This window comes from Octopus sinensis, linkage group LG1, assembly GCF_006345805.1.
Source record: "Octopus sinensis linkage group LG1, ASM634580v1, whole genome shotgun sequence".
NCBI classification, from domain to species: Eukaryota; Metazoa; Mollusca; class Cephalopoda; order Octopoda; family Octopodidae; genus Octopus; species Octopus sinensis.
In genome coordinates this window covers 97,485,127-97,507,131 of record NC_042997.1, presented here as the reverse complement: position 1 = coordinate 97,507,131, position 22,005 = coordinate 97,485,127, and the positions used below count along the sequence as shown (strand labels likewise).

At 35.6% G+C, this 22,005-nt stretch overlaps 1 protein-coding gene across 2 annotated transcripts in view; it reads left to right on the top strand.

The window, feature by feature from the left end:
- Positions 1-19,394, top strand: part of LOC115216844 (anillin) — a 41,977-nt gene extending 22,583 nt beyond the window's left edge. For both annotated transcript variants that reach the window (XM_029786421.2, XM_036503134.1), the window contains exons 9-19: positions 23-153; positions 3,413-3,539; positions 4,392-4,530; positions 5,097-5,252; positions 7,533-7,705; positions 8,752-8,821; positions 10,643-10,755; positions 11,736-11,822; positions 13,698-13,805; positions 16,402-16,574; positions 16,724-19,394. In XM_029786421.2, coding sequence (XP_029642281.1) covers positions 23-153; positions 3,413-3,539; positions 4,392-4,530; positions 5,097-5,252; positions 7,533-7,705; positions 8,752-8,821; positions 10,643-10,755; positions 11,736-11,822; positions 13,698-13,805; positions 16,402-16,574; positions 16,724-16,856 — 1,410 coding nt within the window. In that variant the 3' untranslated portion in view covers positions 16,857-19,394. The remainder of the gene's footprint in view (positions 1-22; positions 154-3,412; positions 3,540-4,391; positions 4,531-5,096; positions 5,253-7,532; positions 7,706-8,751; positions 8,822-10,642; positions 10,756-11,735; positions 11,823-13,697; positions 13,806-16,401; positions 16,575-16,723) is intronic.
- The last annotated feature ends 2,611 nt before the right edge of the window (positions 19,395-22,005 follow it).

The following is a 22,005-nucleotide window of genomic DNA, read 5'->3' as shown; positions in this document are numbered from 1 at the left end:
TTATTTATTTTTATTTTACTAGAACAAGCGTGGCAGTCATTTGTTAGCCACTTGTACAGACAGTTGCTATGATGATACAACAACAGATGATGATGTGGTGATGCGCAAGAGAAGCCCTCTGATGTACAGTATTAGCATGTATCGCTCAAAAAGGTAATGTTCTTTCGTTCAGTAGAGTTTTTAAAACATTTTGTTTATATTGGCTCAGGCTTGGCTGTTAGGTGAAGAAGCTGCTTCACCGACCACATGGTTCTGGGTTCAGACCCACTGTGTGGTACGTTGGGTGTCTTCTGCTATAGCCTCAGACCAACCAAAGCCTTGTGAGAGGATTTGGTAGACAGAAACCAAAACGAAATCCATTGTATATATATGTATATATTTGTATGTGTGTGTCTTTGTGTTGGTGTTTATGACAAACACTCCCACCATTGCTTGACAACCGATGTTGGTGCATTTATGTCCCTGTAACCTAGCCTTTGGGCAAAGGAGACCGAAAGGATAAGAACTGAGTTTACGCAGAGTAAGTGCTGGGATCGATTTCCTTGACTAAAATACCCTTTAAGATGGTGCCCCAGCATGGTCACAGTCAGAATGACTGAAATGAATAAAAGAATACTGTATCATTGGCATTGGTAATTATAAGACTTTCCCTAAATAAACGAATGTTGCTTAGAGCCTCTTAAACATAAGGATGAAATGTTGACAAATAATGTCCCATGTTATTGGCTGAGAGTAAGTTATTGGTCTTTGGATTTCATTCTAACTTTGTTTATCATTGGTTAAAATACAGATTGACCATAAAGTCAAGGTGCAATGCTCCAAAAATACTTCATTCTTAAGCTTAAAAATTTAGAACTGATAGAGAATGGAGTTTTCAACAAGACGGTGCACCTTGTCACTTTAAGCAGTTTTTTAAATGAGAAATTTCTTAACAGATGGATTTGAAGTGGTGGACCATTGTTTTGGCCTCCACATTCACCAGATTTGACTCCACTGGATTTCTTTTTATGGGGACATGTGAAGAGTATTGTTCGTTCAACTAAGACTTGAAAACAAGGATAACTGATGCAATTGAAGGTGTTACTGAAAATCAGCTGGAAAGTGTTTTCCGAGAACTACTGAATTGTATTTCATTTTATATAAGTAATGATCATCATCGTTTAGCATCCGCTTTCCATGCTAGTATGGGTTGGACGATTCAACTGGGGTCTGGGAAGCCAGAAGGCTGCACCAGGCCCAGTCTGATCTGGCAACGTTTCTACGGTTGGATGCCCTTCCTAATGCCAACCACTCCATGAGTGTAGTGGGTGCTTTTTACGTGCCACCAGCACGGAGGCCAGTCAGGGCGGTGCTGGCAACGGCCACATTCGGATGGTTCTCTTACGTGCCACCGGTGCTGGTAAAACAGCTACAATTTCCATTGATGTTGATTGATTTTGATAATGATGATGTTGAAAATTAACAAGGTGAATAAAAAGTTTTGGTCCTTCTTTCTTATCCTTTTTTCAAATTCTGTCATGTATAGTTATGAAGACACAAGTATTTTAAATGGCACCATGACTTTATGGACACTGTATGTTCATTCTGTTGGTGACACTTGACTTGGATGATAATTTTTTGTGGTTGCATGGTAAGCGGTTAGAAGGGTATCATAAATCAGTTACAGTAATCCTTCCAGCCAACTAGAAATGCCCAGTTGTTTACACACACATACCCACATCCCTGCCACATTGTTTCAAGGGTTGTAGTTTTGAGTGGGAGGATGTTAGTCATTCTGTTGGTGACAGTTGACTTGGATGATAATTTTTTGTGATTGCATGGTAAGCGGTTAGAAGGGTATCATAAATCAGTTACAGTAATCCTTCCAGCCAACTAGAAATGGCCAGTTGTTTACACACACATACCCACATCCCTGCCACATTGTTTCAAGGGTTGTAGTTTTGAGTGGGAGGATGTTAGTCAATTATATCGACCCCTGTACTTGAGTAGCACATTTTATTGACCTCAGAGGGATGAAATGTAAAGTCGACTTGAGCTGGAATTGAACTCAAGGTGTAAAGTTCTAGAAGATATACAAGACATTTTGTCCAGTACTGATTTGCCAGTTTGTCATCATTTAACATTGGCTTTCCATGCTAGTATGGGTTGGATGGTTTGATAAGGACTGGTAAGCTGCATAGCTGTGTCAAGTTAATACTTTCTGATTTAGGCTCAAGACCAGCAAATTTAAAGGGAGAGGATTAGTTGATACTCTGGTACTTTATTTTATCAACCTTGGAGGGATAGAAAGCAAAGTTGGCCTCAGCTGGATTTGAATTCTGAACAAGCATTTTGTTCAGTACTCTAAAAATTCTGTCAGTTTCCCACCTTAATAATAACCATCATTGTTTAATGTCCTCCTTCCATACTGGCATGGGTTGAGCTGTTTGACAGGAGCTGGCCAGGCAGAAGACTGCACCATACTTCTGTGTCTGTTTTGGCATGGTTTTTACAGCTGGATGCCCTTCGTAACACCAATCACAGTGCAAACCGATGATGATAATTGTTTCTCACAAAGACATGAGGTCAAAAATTATTGGGGGAGAATTAGTAGATTAAATTGATCCCAGTACTTTGTTACATATCTTTTACTTGTTTCAGTCATTAGACTGTAGCCATGCTGGGGCACTGCCTTGAAAAATCTTTAGTCAAATGACTTGACCCCGGGACTAATTTTTTTCACTCTGTCTCTATTGTTGAACTGCTTAACTATGGAGGACATCAAACAACTGGTTGTCAAGCAGTGGTGAACAGACACGTGCGTACCCACACACACACATATATGACACTTCTTTTAGTTTCCATCTACTAAATTCACTCACAAGGTTTTTGTTTGCCTGGGGCTAAAGTAGAAGTCACTTGTCCAAAGTGTTACACAGTGGGACTGAGCGCAGAACCATGTGGTTGGGGAGCAAACTTCTTACCACACAGCCCCATGCCTGCACCTGATATTAATATACTTTTTCTCTCAACTTTGGGAAGGAAAAGTTTGAACTTACAATTTAAAGAGCTAGAGTAAATACTTGTCTGATGCTTTAACTATTCAACCAGTCCAGTGCCATCATTTCTAATAAAAGCATAAAGCTTTTATGCCTTGCAAATTTTCATGGCAACGTTACAAGTGCCAGTAGCATGTAAAAATCACCCAGTACACTATGTAAAGTGCTTGGTATTAGGAAGGTTATCTAGCCATAGAAACCATGCCAAAGACGACATCGGAGCCTGATGCAACCTTGCTGGGTTCCCTGTCAAATCATCCAATTCATGCCAGCATGGGAAACAGACGTTAAATAATGATGAATTTATAATACTCTCTGTCAATAATTGCCATCTTTTATCTATTAATTCTGATACACTAATTATTAATTAACAGATTCAGTAACAACACTACACCTGTTCAAAAAATTGTACGAAATAGCCGTCCTATGAGCAGTGAAGAAGAACTGGAAAGAGAGACTCCGAAGGAGGATAGTCGTAAGAGTATATTAGAAAGGATAAAGGTTAGTTGATGCATTTTGTTATTGGAAGTTTTTATAATGATTGGAACAGCAAACTCTTTGTTCACTGAAGTTGTAAATTGTGAATTAAAAAAAAAATATTAAAAACTTATTATCCTCCATTTTGATTTAATATTATGAAAATTCATACTGACCCACTGTGTGTGTGTGTATGTGTGAGATGTTCACTTACTCATTGTCTGCCACCAAGCTTAGAATGTGTATTCATGCTGCATCTCTTATGTTAACTCTCTTTTATTTTCTCATCCTTTCACTATATGATGTAAAATGTGACTGTAGAAAACCAGCCAACCAATCAAAAATTTATATTGACTATTATTACACTATTTATATATGTGTATGATGGACTTCTTTCAGTTTCCATCAACCAAATCTGAAGATGCTCAGTAGGTTTTGGTCATCCCAAGGAACCACATAGTAGGGCTGACTCCAAAGCCCTGTGCTTGGGAAATAAGCTTCTTAATCACACGCATCCATTCCTGTTATAGGGTGCAAAATTATTACCTTCACATGACAACTGACCAAATGACTTCTGGTGTAAGTTGTATGTAAATGGTAATTTGACTTTTCTCCATTTAAATCAACCATATCTAACCCCAAATTTTCTACCAGTTTTACATTCTAACTGGTCAGATCTAGCCTCTCACACCTGCCCAACAATGTCTTTGTTAAAATATATACTCACATCACTGAAATCACAAAGCTACAATATAATGCATGATTAATGCAAAACAATGTGAATAAATAAACATTACATTTGACAGAGTAATCTAAATGCTAAAGAGTTAAACATCTATTCTATAATCTTTTTTTTTTCTTTTTCTTTTATTTTAGCAACTCAGTAATCAGGTATCCCTTGAACAGACTGTAATTTTGCAAACCAGCAATGCACTAAATCAGTGCTGCACTGAAGGCTCCAATTTCAGTGGTTCGGCCCAGCAAGTGGAATGCCACAAGTTACTTTTAATTGCCTGTATGTTCATTAAATATCCACTTCTTTTGTTGACTCTCTATGTATTTTTTAACCAGTGAGCACACTTGCTTTGACGGTAATGATCCTTGGACATTACTGCTTTGAGTCCTGGGACTCTTAGGAATGATTACCTGGTTTCTGTGGTGTATAAGTGACTGAGAGGGATGAGGTTGCAACATTTTCCCTGAATGGGACACCGTTGCAGGGTTACTCATTTACAGCTGAGTGGACTGGAGCGACATGAAATGATGTATTTAGCCCACGAACACCATGTGCCACTTGGTCCATATATTGAAACTGCAATCTTTCATGATTGCAACAACCTAACCACTAGACAACATGCTTTCATGCTTGCTTTGGAACAATTCCATTATTGAATAAGAAACAAAAAAAAAAAAGACAGCATTGATGAATGTTAATTATAAATGTCAAGCAAGTGTGATCATGTCTTTTTTTATATACAAGGGAGCTGGGGGCTGCAAAAGGCCTGGTTAGAGGCCTAGCCTTCTGACTTCTTTTGTAGGGCTTAGAAAAACTGTATTATGGTGTTTGTTTTCATATTTCAGGTCAGAAGCGCCGAGCATATTTAGAAGAAATTCAGCGTTTGAAAACTTCGAACTGCTTGAATCCTTTTGGGCCTGGCACTAAAGGAACTTTGGCTATAAGTGACATCCGACTACCATTGAAAAAAGACTTTGTCAGCAGACTGAGCACAGTGTATGGTAGGCAGTCAAGTTTGTTTGCTTTCGTCTATAACATACCCTTTGTCTTTGCTGAGAAAGTTATTTCTCTTGCAAGAGTTTTGTCATAGACTACAGTGTAGAACACAAGTACATTAATCTTATAGTGAAGTAGTCACTTCCATAAATTGCTTTTGAAATTAAGTTTATTTACATTTATTCTTATCCTTCAAATAGTGGCATGAACCATTTTGTCTTTTATGTCTTCCAACTTCAACTTTTCAGTTTGATATGCTAACTCCATATGCTGACCATATTTCCAACAAAATACTTTCTGCTCCAATTTTTAAAATAAAGTATTTGGAGAAATTTACTTAAATAACTATCTTCTTCATCATTAAGCGGGTGTTTGGCATATAACTTCACAAAAGGTTTTATAAAGTACTGATACTTATATGTACCTAAAAACAGAATTTTCTATCATAAAACCATAGCAGCCTCAGACAGGTCGGTATCAAAATGGTTAAACACAATATATTTGAAAGCTAGTACACTAAGTATTTAGACCACTTTTTAAAAATCCTTTCTTGTCAATAAAACAGTTACATAATTAAGTAATATAATAAACTAACTTAGTGAGCAATATTTCACATTTTATAAACAATGTAGTATTAAGTCCTTGGTAGAGATACTTAACCCATTACAATTTAAACCGGCCGTACCCAGACCAAATATTCTACCTGTTGTACATTCAAACTGGTCAGATCTGGCATGTCACACACCTACCCTACAATATCATTCTAAGAATAAACAATCACATCATCAAAATCTCAAAATTTCAAGTTACTTTAGAGTTCTATGAAATGTTTAGGATTGCTAACATATTTTTTTTCTAATATTGCTTTCGCAAAAAATTTTTTTTGCTGGTTCCTTATTTTATCCCAACTCCCTGTGGTACATGCTCCTTCCTCCTCACATTTCTCAGGGAAATTTGTGACATCACTTCTACATACAAAACCAGTCTGTCACCTAGCTGACTACTGATTTGTAAAACTATATTTTACACTTTTTTTTTTTAATCATTTTTACTGATTAACGATTTATTAAAAATAATGTGAATAAACAAGCATTGTATTTGACAGAGTAATAAGAATGCTAAAAGAGAACTTTGATAGCTTGATTATTCTTTCACTGGTTTCAATCATTTGACTGTAGACATGCAGGAGCACCACCTTCAATATTTTTGTCTAATGAATTAACCCCGGTACTTATTTTTTAAGCCTGGTACTTATTATATCAGTCTCTTTTGCTAAACCACTAAGTTAGGAGGACATTAACACACCAATACCAGTTGTCAAGAGGTGATGGGGGAGGCAGACAAACACACACACATATTTATATACGATAGACTTATTTCAGTTTCTGGCTACCAAATCCACTCACAAATATTTGGTCAGTCCCAATCTATAGTAGAAGACACTTTCCCACAGTGTCTTGCTGTGGGACTGAACCTGGAACCATGTAATTGGGAAGCAAGCTTCTTACCACACAGTCACGTCTAGTTTAAATCTTTCCATCCTTCAAGGAACCCATCCAAAATGATACTTTGGAATACTTCAGTGGTGCACTAACAATGGGTTAAATGTGTATTTTTACAATTTTACCTGGTTGTGTGCTTAAGAAGATCACTTCACAACCAAGTGGCTTCAGGTTCAATCCCATTGCACCCACCTTAGGCAACTACTATAGCCCTGGGCCAAATACTTTTGGAGTGGATTTCATAGATGGAAACTAAAAGAAGTCTGTATGTATATGAGTGTGTGTGCACATATGCACATGTACTGTATGTGTGTGTGCATGTACATGTATGCTTGTGTGTGTGTTTGTCTTGTCTTGACATCCTTAGCTAGCTGAAAACTGAATGTCCCTATAATATATATGCTGTGTCATTTCTTTGCAAACTTCTGTAGCAACATGTTTGGCCAGTGTGCTGTTATGCTTGAAGGACTACAAAAAATATTCCCTTACTTGGGAACAGATGGGGGTTGACAGCAGAAAGGGTATCTAGTCATAGAAAATCAGCTTTAAATTTCTTTTTGCCCATACAGGCATGAGAAAGGGGACATTTCAATAATGAAGATAAATACTTATTTTTAAAGTTTTAAATCTGTATCAATTAGTACTGTTGGGGTAAATAATTTCTTTTGAACTATTGCAATAAATGGTATTGTCCTGAGATTTGACATCAGTTTTATTATTTCTTTACATTTGAATTATTTGATACCCCTATCTATTTCTTTTTATATTTTCGTCTCTCTTCAGATCTGAATGTTTTCTACTATGTTATACTCCTCCGTAATGGTCCTCAGGTGTTTACCACTCAGCTTATGTCAACACATGATCCAATGGTCAGAGGAAGTTTGGACTTTCCAAACATGATAAAAATGACAGATATTACATCAAAATTTCAAGTTACTTTGGAGCTCTATGAAATGGTTAGGATTGCTAACAAAATTTTTTTCTATTATTGCTTTTGCAAAAACTCTTTTTAGCTGATTCCATATTTTGTCTTAATTTCCTGTGGCACATACTCCTTCCTCTTACATATCTCAAAAATTGTGACAACTCTTCTACATACAAAACCAGTTTGTCACTTAGTTGACTGCTGATTTGTAAAACTACATTTTGCTTTCTCTTTTCAATCATTGATTATTTGGTAAAGAGAAAAATTTGGATTAGGTCTGTTTTATTAATTTCTTATTTCTCTACTCAAGAAACCAGTATGTCATTAATCTTTTCCAAGAAAATTCATAATTATTTTTTTCTACTTTTCTATTGTTAAATGAATATATGGAATAAAATCAAATTAATAGTATGCTAAATGTATTATACTAACTAAAGGACTTTAAGTGACTTGTAAATGCAAATAACTCTGTTTTATAAAAAAAAACATGTTTTATATGTTCAAATTGTATTGGTGTACCTGATAGTTTGAATAGTGAAATAACATTGAAGCAGATTTATTATTGTGCTCAAAAGAAAAGTCTTTTGAATTAGTGAAATTAGATATTAATTTTGAATTTCAAAACTTGATCTTTGTGTTAAACAAAATATAGGTTTAAAAGCTAATGTACATTGTGAAGTGGAAAAGAAAATTTTATTTCCTTGTATCTAGAATCATATATTTTATTGATTTCAACAGTGAGTGTGCTAGACCTATTGATAAAAATACATCAGCTGTTGTATTTATTTTGAGATGCTCTGTGTTTCTTTCAATTACTTTAAATATAACATAGAATTTAGTAAAATAACTCAGTTATCATTCAGTTAGTGTTAGGAACATAAATTGTGACTAAAGTTTGGTGGAAGATTTCAATTCAAAACTTATGAAAACAAGACATTTGTACTCAGAGCCAGTTTCAGCTGGGTTGGTAATGAAAGGGTTAATATTTTGCTAAATAAATTATGGGGGAATTATTTAATTTCATTTTAGATTTTTCATTATAGTTTTGGAATTTAATTGAAATATCTTGTATCACAGAAATTGTCAAAAGATAGAAGCTGCAAAAAGAAAAAGAGCAAGAAATGTAAGGCACCACCTATATTACCAGGTAAGTCATATTGGTTGCAAATAAATGTTTTGGGTTTTTTTTTTCTTTTTGTCACTGAGATGACTACTTAGTTAAATTCAAATCTTACTATTCAGTTTGCCTAACACACTTCCATTCTGCTTTATGGTTCAATGATTAACACTAGGAAAAATATCCATATTATTTGATCATGCTACCATAGGATTAAGATAAAAATTCAGTTAGCTTTGGATTATCAGTGGAGGAGAAATGAGTTGTAATATTAATAGTTACTTTCAGGAATTTAAACTTGGTATCAACTCTAGTCTGCTGAGAACACTTGTCCTAAAATTATCAACATCATCATTATTTTGATATCCACTTTTCCACGTTTCAGTGAGTCAGATAAAATTTGTTGAGCCAGATTTTCTATGGCTGGATCCCCATCCTGTTGCTGATCAACTTTTGTTTCAAAACAAAGTAATATGATCAGATATACTCTTACTGTCTTTTACTTGTTTCAGTCATTTGACTGTGGTCATGTAGGAGCACCACCTTTAGTCGTGCAAATCGACCCCAGGACTTATTCTTTGTAAGCCTAGTACTTATTCTATCGGTCTCTTTTGCCAAACCGCTAAGTTACGGGGAGGTGAACACACCAGCATCGGTTATCAAGCGATGTCGGGGGGGACAAACACAGAGACGCAAACATTCACATACACACGCATATATATATATATATACACGACAGGCTTCTTTCAGTTTCCGTCCACCAAATCCACTCACAAGGCTTTGGTCGGCCCAAGGCTATAGTAGAAAACACTTGCCCAAAGTGCCACGCAGTGGGACTGAACTCAGAACCATGTGGTTGGTAAGCAAGCTACTTACCACACAGCCACTCCTGCGCTTTCATATGTGATAGAAGGTTGGAAATGAATGACATTACTTGTATGATGATGAAACTCATTTACAACTATTACAACAATGTCAAGGAGGAACACACAACAGGTTTCTTTCAGTTTCTATCCATCAAATCCACTCACAAGGCTTTCGTTAGCCTAGGACTACAGTAGAAGGCATTTGCTAAAAGTGTCATACTGTGGGACTGAACCTGAACTTATATATTTAAGAAGCAAACTCCCTTATCACAGTCATGACTGTTACTAATACTAGTAAATCTAGTATTTAATATTTGGTTAATTGCTTGCATAATTTTTGTTTTGGAATAAATTTTTTTTACATTTGCATGGATGTGGCAGTGGCTGGTTTTCTAAAATATGAATCGAAGAACAGATCTGATGAGACCTGTTCTTTGGTTAGTCAGGCAGACTAGAGGAAGCAGTTATGTTCCACCTTGAGAACATGTGAAGGGCTAATGTAGGATTTGAATGTAACGAAAAGACAGGGTTAAGAGAACCTTTTAGTTTTGGTATTGACATAACCCGTCTAGTCCTGATGTCTCAAAAAAATGCTCCCAGTATACTCTACAAAGTGGTTATTGATATGTGGAGGTTTTGACCTTTAGTCTTGATTTGTTGAGATGGCAACCTCTCTAGTGCTGGTGCCATAAAAAATATTTCAAAGCATCTAATACACTTTGTAAAGTGGTTTTGTTAGGAAGGACATCCAGCTGCAGAAAACCTACGGAATGAAACAGACAATGTGGTCCCTAGGCCATACCTAATAGAACAGTAACTTCACACAAGGACCAGCTCAGGCTGTGATGACCAAGTCAACTCAGGCTGGCATAGAAAACATACATGCATTATGATGATGATGACCGTGGTGGTGATTGATGTCTGTAGTTCATAACCCTAGTGAGGTTTATTACTGGCTTATTTCAATACATTTTTCTTCTTTCAGTTTCCAGCAACCCAGCAGGTCCTACTTCGATTCACAGCAGCAGCTTTACTCTCACCTGGTCTACCACTCTGAAAATGTCAAATATTGATAAAAATAGCTTCACTATGGACCGAGTAAGCCTTTTCTATTACTCTATTGGCCTCTACTTCTCTAAATTAGCCAACTACATATCTTTGCCACCCAGGCCTGCTTACTCTACCTGTCTCTCTTCCTATCATTCTTACTGTGTCTTACTTGAATAATGCACTAAATACTTGATCCATTCATTCCCCTCCAAAATATTGGCCTCCTGGAATAACTTCTTCACTCACATTTTTACCCCCAGTATTTAACTTGAACCTCATTTACCACTGGTGTCATCAGTCTGGGAGAACTTGCAATGGCCATGGACACTCTCTCTTTTGACCAATTTAAAAGACTACAATTAAATATCAGTCTTATTACATAATGTAGATTTCTAGTGTTTTGACTTAAAACCACAAATTTAGGTTATGGTCAGAATACAAGTTGATTACATTCAATCCAGTATTTTACTAGTGTAGGAGCTTGCTTAGTCCTGCCTAACTGAGATTCAAAACCAAATCTACACACTTGTTGCTTGTCATACGACTGTCTGATTCTATTGTTTTATCTCCATGCTGGGAGATTAATGAGAAAGAAATCAGACAGTCTTCTGACAAGCAACAAGTGTATAGATTTGGTTTCGAATCTCGGTTATGCAGGGCTAAAGCGAGCTCCTACACTAGTACTTGTATCAACCTTCACAAAAAAGTGAAAAGTAAACTCCAGCCGTTGGGGTTTAAAATCAATTTAGGAGATATAAAATTTTCACATGGTATTTTGTTTAGCAGTGAACAATTCTACCATCCACCAATCTTGTGTATTTTATAATATTCCCAAAGAATCTGGTATCTATTTCCAGTAACTTTATGAATGCATAAAGGTTAAAAGGATGTAAACAGGTGGTTCACTTTCATGTCTACTTAGGATCAGTAGGGTTAATACTGCTCATGTTTCAATTTAAAAAGGGAAAAAAATATTAGCTAATGATTGTTAATTTTGAAATTTCTAAATTTTTGTTTCTCTTCATCAGGTTCCTTATGATGCCCCTTTGATAGGATCTATTTATCTCCGTATGAAATGCAACATGGAAACCAATGTTAGTGAGAGTGGCTTTCTGGTAAGTTGATTTGTTGAGCCATTTATTTATTTATTAACCCATTAGTGTTTAAACAAGCCATATCCAGCCCAAATATTCTACTTGTTTTATGTTCATACTGGCCAGATCTGGCCTCTCACACCTATCTTACAATGTTATTCTAAAAATAAACTCTCAAATAATCAAAATCATGAAGTTAGAAGATAATTCCTGATTAATTCAAACCATCTGGCAGAATAATCTGATTGCTAAAGGGTTAAAGAGGACCTTATCAAACAAAAGAGACCTTTCCAATTCTGAATCTATCTTGTTAATTAAACAGCATTTTCAGTAGAAAAATAGTTATTGTTACAAAAGTAAAATATAGCTTTTTTTTCTTTTAACATCAGTTGAAATAATTGTATTAGTTTCTTTACATAATTTTTTTTTATTCAAGAAATCTTTGATGTAGGATCCCTTTTATCAAGTAAGCATGAATTACAAATTCTGTCTCCTGATATTTAAACTGGATTAATAATGATGAGGGCTTCAAATGATATAAGGTGTATCATAACCAAGCATTATAACAATTGTAAAACAGTATTAAAACATGCTTTCAGAAACATCTGTCATTAGTAATCACTAGATCTCAATTTATTTTGATAATTTTTCTCAACTAATTAAAATAGGAATGCTATGAGACATAATAACCTAGTCTAATTCAAATTGTAGTCTGCTTTTTAAAAAAATGCTTGTTAGATAATGGAGACCTAGAAACATTGGAAACTTGACAAAATGATTACATTTGAGCTGACTTGGACCTAAACTACAATATTTTACGTATAGGTCTAAAATCATCATCATTTAACGTCCGCTTTCCATGCTAGCTTGGGTTGGACGATTTGACTGAGGACTGGTGAACCAGTTGGCTGCGCCAGGCTCCAATCAGATCTGGCAGAGTTTCTACAGCTGGATGCCCTTCCTAACGTCAACCACTCCGAGAGTGTCGTGAGTGCTTTTACGTGCCACCGGCAGGAGGGTCAGTCTAGCGGTGCTGCCAATGGCCACGCTCACAATGGTGTTTTTTTACGTGCCCCCTGCACAGGAGTCAGTCCAGCAGCACTGGCAACGACCTCACTCAAATGTTTTGTTCACGTGCCAGTAAGGCAACGCTGGTAATGATCACATTCAAATGCTGCTTTTTATGTGCCACCGGCACGGAAGCCAGACAGCTGCTCTGGCAGTGATCCCGCTTGGATGGAGCTGTTAGCGCTCCACTGGCACAGGTGCCAGTCATCAAATTTGGCTCAATTTCGATTTCACTTGCCCCAACAGAACCTTTCAGCATTCAGATTCTGTCAAATGTAATGCTTATAAATTTACATGTTTTTGAGTTAATTATGCATTATCATGTAGCTTTGAGATTTCATTGGTGTGATTGTTTACTCTTAAAATGACATTGTAGGATAGGAGTGAGAGGCCAAATCTTGCCAGTTTGAACATGTGTACGCATGTGGTTATGGTGTTGGACTCATGATCAGAAGATTGTGGTTTTGATTCCTGGACCAGGCAATGTGTTGTGTTCTTGAACAAAAATTTCATTTCACGTTGCTCCAATCCACTCAGCTGACAGAAGTAAGTATTCCTGCAACAGACTGGTGTCCTGTCCAAGTGAGGAATCTATATGCGTTGGAAACCAGCCCTTATGAGTTGGTATGAACTAAGAGGGAACTTTACTTTTTTTTACCTTTTTTAGTTTGAACCCAAAACGGAATATTTTTACTGGATATGGCCAGTTTAAATGCTAAAAGGTTGTTTTTTTGATCTAGATTTAAGAAAAGTTTATGCAAATGCCTAATATTACAGAATTGTGTAATATTTTTTTTCTTTTTGTTTTTTAATCAATTTCATTTCCAGACTATGTTTGAAGATGTAAGTGGGTTAGGTGCCTGGCATAGGCGTTGGTGTGTTCTTTCTGGAAACAAAATGAAATATTGGAAATATCCAGATGATGAAAACAGAAAGGTAACTGATTTTTCTTCGTTTTAAGTTCTTATGATTTCCTCAGAGTAGTCTTAGCTAGTCAATTATTCTATTTGATTTTTGTGATTTTTACTTCTACCGTAAGGTTGAACTCTTTTAATCGTATTTTACCAAGGTCTTATTAGCTTGTACTGATAACATGAGAAAATGTATTTGGTATGTTCTGTAAAGTGAATGGGGTTGGTGATAGAAGGGCATCTTAATTGTAAAAACCAAGCCAAAATTACATACATGAGCACCAGTCTGTGAGAGCAGTGGCTCCCCACTAAAAAATGACTCGGATCATGAACTGTTCTGCTCATTCCAGCATGGAAAGTGAATATAAATTTGATAATGACTACATTTGAAATGTTGCTAAGGGGAAGTATTGAATTTGTTATACCTTTTTAATTATTATTAAAGGTGGAGAGCTGGCAGAATTGTTCATGCATCAGACAAAATGTTGTATATGCGCACTGATGTTACCCATCCAGCAGAGCATACTGGCTTCATTTCTTTCAAGCCTTTGCATATCCTCAGTAGTCACAGCCCACGTCTCACATGTCTGTTTATACACAATCTGCCTTTCACTCTGACGAAGAGGCCCTTCGTTACTAACAGAGGTAGTAGCTCTCTGAACTTTGCCCAACCTGTTCTAGTAGCTATGCTTTTGGAACAATCACCCCAACTACTAACTTGGTTGCCTAAGTAATGGAAACTGTCTACTACTACTACTTACTAAGGATCCCCCTTGACTTTTGAGGGAGTCTACTTTTTGTACTTTCCTGATGTTTGATGTACCTGCATATCTGCTACATGTAAAGACTACTTTCTCTGTTAGTCTTCCAGTGATACTGCTGCACCTCTTATGTGTCCATAGCTTGCAATCTTGTACACCAAATGGAGTTTCTACACTAATATAAATAAGTCAAAAAATGAGTAAGAATACACTTGGGAATGGAGTTAGAGAGAAAATGATAGAATCCAAAACAATGAGAAAGTGTAAAAGAATACATTTATGAGAGTTGGAAAACAATCATACACAAGGATCCCAACTCCTTCATTTACTACATATATTTATGCTTTTTCTGATGGTAATGCTTTCCCAAATGAAACTGCACTTCATTTTTGAAACTCTGAAGCTATAGAGCAGTGGTTCCCAACTTTGTCACTACCAAGGACCCCATTTATTTAAATGCATTTTCCTCATGGACCTCTTTTAATATGCCTATCCTTGTGTGTGTGTATGAAATTTTGAATTTAGTTCACGGACCCCCAGTACTACCTTAGCAGACCACCAAGGATCCACAGACCACAGGTTGAGAACCACTGCTAAAGAGTGATACACAAACACTCAGTTATGAATGCATTGCATCTTATAGCAGAAACAGTTGTATGCTATTGAAGTTCATGACATAATTTATTATTTCCATGTCATTTATCTAATCTCTTATTACTGCTCCGTACTCAACTGACGCTTTTTTTTCTGAAGCATATATATATTGAGTTTTAATGCCAGGCCATTAGTATGGCTATGCCTAAGCAGAATTATATATATATATATGTATATACTAGCAGTATCGCCCGGCGTTGCTCGGGTTTGTAAGGGAAATAACTATATAAGCATTTTTAGAGAGTTACTTCCCTTATAGATGCCAATTCGGGCTTTCTTAGCCATTTCTGTTTTGGTGTCTTCAAGCCATGAAGTCGTTCTCAAAGAACGCTGGTCTCCTTGACAACGCTTTACGACGTTGATTTCCTTACACTCCCTTCCCCACAGCTTCACAAGGGAGGGAAGAAGGGGGAGAAGCAAACAGGTGCAGATGTGACCATGGACGCCAACTCCGCCGCCATCAACATACGAAAAATTATGCATTAAAATGGAATAAAAAATTATGTTAAATTATTTTTAAAATCGTAGACTCATCGTAGATGCGCGCTAATACCCAGACGGGCTCGATATGAATCACGACTATAAGATACCCGAATTTGGTTAAACTGCACCGCAAAATGTGGGAGTAGTTAGGAATCTAAATCGAAGGGGACAAACACTCACACAACTACAGTTTTATATATATAGATATATTGTTATTTTGGCATTGCTTTAATTAGTTCTTGATCTCGTGTTGGTTTCAAACTGGAGTTTCCCAGTTTATTTATTCCTTAAATATGTGGCTGTATGTGATATAATGTAAATGTCCAGCAGAGCCAACACGAGACAGTGTGTAATAAGGCTGGGTCTTTGAAATACAGGTGCAGTTCTATCCAACAGCCTTCTATACATTTCATGTCTTCTGAATTCATTCACAAGGTTTGGATTGATCTGAAGTGTTAGTTGTTGAAGATACTTGCTCTAAGTACTGTTCTTAACCATAGACAGAATAGCAAAATAGCTACTTAACAATACTGAGATGAACCATGTTGAATTTCTTAGACCTGATCTGTTTGTTAGCTAACGAAACTCTTGTCTTCAAGAACATGTTATTGGTGTTATAGAAGAGTACTCGTCTTTCAAACTGTACTTAACAGCTATGTGTTCCAGAATTCATTGTAACAATCAAACAAAGCTGTTCGTATAAAAATGTTTTTTTATCTCCAGGATCCTATTGGTTACATTGACCTAAAGAGATGTATCACTGAGAAAGTTGGGCTAATCTCACGAGATATCTGTGCTCGACCAAACACATTTGAGATGTGTACTGTAAGACCACTTCGGGCTGGAGAAGAAGACACATTGGTCACTCGAAAACATCACACAATGGCTACAATCAGGTATGTATTAACCAGTCTTATTTCATATCTGAATTTCTCTCTCTCTCTGTTTTTATGTTTGCACACACAATACTTTCATTAAAAGACTATGTATAAATATCTATTTAGATTATTCTGAGAAAATTAAAATTTGACTCCTCTATTTTCAGACATATGTTATCTGCAGACACCAAAGAAGAACGCATTTTATGGTGCAACAAATTAAATGAAGCTCTTGAAAACATCCGGGCTTGGCAAGTGGATGCATTAAAGCCTATCAAAGTTCCATCTCATGCTGTCTAGCTGTGATATACATATTCTTTACTTTCTGATACCCACCTTTTGCTAGTTATTACTGAATCCTAATGTCGTGTTGCATTAGCTTGTGATTGTCCTTCTTATCCAGATCATGTTGTGAACTGGCTATATAACAAATAATGTCTAGCAACGATACTATTTATATATAATCATATTTATTCCCTTTTTTTTTCTCTCTCTGTTATATATGAATGTGATGTTCATCTCATGGTCACAATCCAGGTATAGCAGATATCTGCACTGAAATAGTTTTAGAGGAAAATTTACAATATTTTTGCACCTGACATTGTCTTTTGTGATCAAAAAGCCTTTCTGAACAAATCACACACATTAATAAACGATTTTAAGACTTTCATTCATCAGAGAATATATTTTGTGTATTTAAACTAAATACTGATATAGGTATTTGAATAACGAGAAAATTATGGGTGGGGGGGATAAATACAGGTAATTGCCATGCATTTGTTTACTTTTTTGTGGCATTTTTATATTGATTATCAGTTTAAATATACCCAATATTATGTTTGTTACTTAATTCAATTGAGTAAAAATTGGATCAGGACTATCTTAATGGTGCAAGTGTGTGTTGTTCGAAAAGAGATCACATTGGAAATTTGTAACTTATATTTTTAATATGTATTTTCAGGAGATTGCTATGCTGCTGCTTTTTATTATTATCATAATTAAAAGTAAGGACTGTGGATTGTCAGAACATTGGACAATATACCTTGTGGTATTTGCTCCAATTCTTTATTCTCTGAGTTCAAATCCCTCTAAAGTCAACTTTTCCTTTCTGGGATTGATAAAATAAAATATCCATCAGGTATTGAGATGGCTTAACTGACTAGCCCCTCTTCAAAATTTTTGGCTTTACTCTGCTAAAAATCATTATTATGAGCCGTGAATTAGTGAAAATAGTAGTACTTGCAGTATCAAGTTATGGTTTAGGTTGACTTGGTCTTTCATGTTCCGGGGTAATTATTAAATAGTAGCCAAATATGGGAGTCTAACTAACCATTGTACCCAACTCTAATATTTGTGTCTTTGTGCTGATGTTGGAAATTATTGTTAGTAAGAATAGTGGATTGACAGAACCAATAGTATACTGGACTAAATATCTCACAGTATTTAATCTTGTCGCCATATATTCTCAATTCATACCCACTTATAGCTGGTTTATAACTCTCGTCTCGTAAGATCATGTCTTGTACAGACATCAACTGAAATTAACTCTAACATTTCATAAACTTGTCTTTGTAACTATGTTAGAAATCGCTATTATTATCATTGTTACTCAAGATTGTGAGATGGCTGAATCATTTGGACACTGGACACAATACATAGTAACATTCTGTCTGTCTTTGTTTTGAGTTTAAATTCCACCAAGGTTCACTTTGCCTTTCATTCCATTGAGGTTGATAAAATAACCACCATCAGATTACTGGGGTTGATGTAATCAGCTTCCATCTTCCCTTCAAAAACTGCTGACTTTGTGCCAAATTTTGAAACTTATTAATAACATTACTACTTTGCTGAGGAGGATGGTAAGTTAGAAGATAAAGTGACCACAGGCATGGCCAAGTGATTAAGTTCACTTTGTGATTTCCTGATTCCTGCCACTGCATGTCATTTTGGCTATCTTTTGACATAGTCTTAGTAAAAGTGGCCTGATGGAAACTGCATAGAAGCCTGTAGTATGGATTATGTCTATAATTTAATGGTCTAGCCTTGTCATATATCATGTCAACTGATCCAACCTGAGAATTACATAAAATGTTCATTAAAATTAATGGAGAATCCAGCAGCACAGCAAGTAGGATGTTTTATTGGTCCCTTTATATACCGAGTTCAGAAATATTGTATCTAAAACTTCAGTAGGCTTTTTTTAAGTAATTGTGGAAACCTACTGTTTTAGTAATATCTTATCATTTGTATATATAACCGATGTCTAGGTTGACATCTGTTAGAAATTTATATTGTACTCATTTTGTATTTTCATTTGTTACTCTAGTGTGAAAAGTGAAAATTCATCAAACTTAAAACCGGACAATCAGTCTTGGAACCGAACATTTTAAAAATTACGACTGACTTAAGCATTTACATATCTTTCCCCACACATGCATACTTAGAATTTTAATTTTGAAGCAAAATTTTAGGGGTTTATTATATTTTTTTTTCCCCTTCTCTTCCCACCACAGATTGCTTGTGAGTTTGTATCAGTGACAATATATGTTTGTGAATGAATTGTTTGTGTCTGGAAGAAATAGCTTTTATACTATACCTTAGCCCATCAGTTACAGAATACTGGTGATGCATAATATATTTTAATTAATCACCCACCTCAGCTTCTTTTTCTGATAAAGGTAATATTTGTAGAATGCTAACTGAGAAAGATATATAATATATTGACTATTTTGTTGTTTAGAACCTTTGTGATATCAAAACCCAGTAGGGTAGGGTTCTTTTCTTTCATCAGAGAAAGATCTTGTAAATGATTCTGGAATAAAAACCTATATACACGCACTTTCTTTTTCTTTTTTATTTAATTGGCTTATATTCCATTTTATACCAATATCTGACTCCTGGCCTATAAATACCAAGAATGTCTATTGCTCAAGTAATATATTTCAGCCGGTGAATCAACTTTTTCTCTGTAAAGCAGGAGTTCCGAAGGGTTGCAGTTTGAAAGAAGAATGTTTCAGATAAGTATTTTGTGGTGGTGGTGGTGGTGTGGAATGATGTAATGGTAGGTACATCAGATGAATTTAGTTGGAAGAAGTACATAATTAGCTATTTGAGAGAAGCAGGAGACATTGTCGTAGATTTAGTATCTCTATAACTGACTGGATTCAATATGTTGGTGAGTGTTTGCTAATCAGCCAGATTTGTATTTATTTACTTTTAATGTAGTCAGCAATTTCACTAGCATTCTAATGTTGGTCTTATTTGAGCTTTGTAGATCAACAACTGATGAGAGCTTACATTCTTTCTAACTTTTGGGATTTGTAGTGAAATACCTTCTGTGACAAATCTTTAAATGTCCACCAACAAATGATGCTTAGAAAGAAAAATGAAAAATCGAAAGAATTAAACTAATACTAGTCAATAATGAATATTCAGACATGTTAGACTAAACAGAATGTTGCAAAAATGAATTCACCTTGACAGATATAACTGATACTACAACCAGTAAAACACCTCACACTACACATATGTGAGGGTGCTGAAAACTTCCTGCTTTAAGGGTGTCACAAAAAGGCCTGGTTGGAGGTCCAAATTTCCAAGTTCTTATACAGGTCTCAGAAAAACCGGATCTTTTCAGTTTGAACGGCAGTTTTTTCTAGCGGTGTCATATGAAATTGTCACCCATAATTATGACCCTAGTATCGATTGATTGCATTTCAATCTGTTTTAGGGGAAGGGTATCTTTTTTTTTTTTTCTTCACAAATGTAAATAAACCCAATCTGTTTCTTAAACGAGGGACATATTCATATGGCACGGAATGTTTTTTTTTTTACCTCAATAGACGTCATTGATTGGTTGAAATTGAAGAAGAAAAAAAACAAGTATCTTAGAAACTATAGAATTTTCTCAATAAAGCCAAGAGAAAAAGAGGTTTTATAAACACATTCTACCAGTATACGAAATTTAAAAGTGTTTAGTTACGTGGAAATTATTTTTAAAAACTGCCGTTCAAACTGAAAAGATCCAAAAAACTGAAGGACTACTGCAATAAGAGTGTGAATCTAAGAACTGAATATGTTCAATAAAATCATAACTGATCATATATATATACATATATATATTTTACCCAAAGCCAGGAACTTTTCAGCACCCCCATATATTACACAAACCAAATACTTCCAAGTTATTCAATGAATAAATGCGCCATTAAAATCTCATAAAACAGAACGTATTGCACATACTGTTAGCTGTTAACAACGAATTAACTATATTAATATAAAAATCTCAATTAAAAGTTCATGAAAGCTTTATTATTGGTATATGACATGAAAATTAACACAGATACAGACTGTATAATACATTTCAGATTTTGGGGGAGGGCATCTAATCCAATGTTCAACTGGGTCTTATTTTATTGATCTCTGAAAGGATGAAAGGCAAATTCGATCTCAGCTGAATTTAAACTAAGAACATACAGATGGATGAAGATGAAATGTTGTTAAATATTTTGACTGATGTGCTAACGATTCTGCCAGCTTTCTGTCCAACACGGTATGATATTGATATGTCATTGACAGCATAGTTGTGATTAGAAGCTTAACCACTAGGCACTCGGTCAGACACCATGAGTAAACTCATGATATGGTTTTCTTGAATGTTCTTGCCCCCTACAAAAAAAAAGTTTTGGCGCTCCATTAATCGCAGTGTTGAAGGCTTGCATCTCCACTCTTGCCATTTAGGTGGTTTTGGACGGATGCGGTGCAGTTTTTCTTCGTATCCATGTTGACCTGAGCAAAAACGGAAAAATAAAGTGCTATAGGTGTAAAATAAAACGTAGTAAACGGATATGAAAAAAAAAATGCGCGCTGGCGAACATGAGTTGGGGGGGGAAATGATTCGGAAAATTCACGTCAGGAAAGTTTCGAGTCCTCACCATTTCCCTGTTCGTCAGTGCAATTTTTTTTTACTTCATATTCTTTTACTACACATTATTTTACACCTATTACACTATTTTTTTTTTCATTTTTGTGACTGGGTGTTATGTTGAGTTTTCGGATCCTGTGAGACTGATCGCGTGAATTTTCCAAGTCCTCTCCCCGTTCGTCAGCACGCATTTTTTTTTTCGTTTTCGTTTACTACATGTTTTACATCTGTTGGATCTTTACCTTTTGACCGACAGATTTAAAAAATGATTTTTTAAAACTAAACACTTTAAAACTTCAGACACTGGTAGAATGTGTCATATAAAACATCTTTTACTCTTAGCATTTTTGAGAAAAGCTTATATTTACGAAGTTATTTCACGTTAAAGTTGGCCTATTTCAGTAATTTCAACCAATCAATGACGTGTATTCAGCTGAATAAAATTACTGCTGTTGTTTGTCAACAAGAACTTCTGGCGGTGTATATTTCGCTTGTTTTCATCGAAGAGGTGGTTGAAAATGTAGA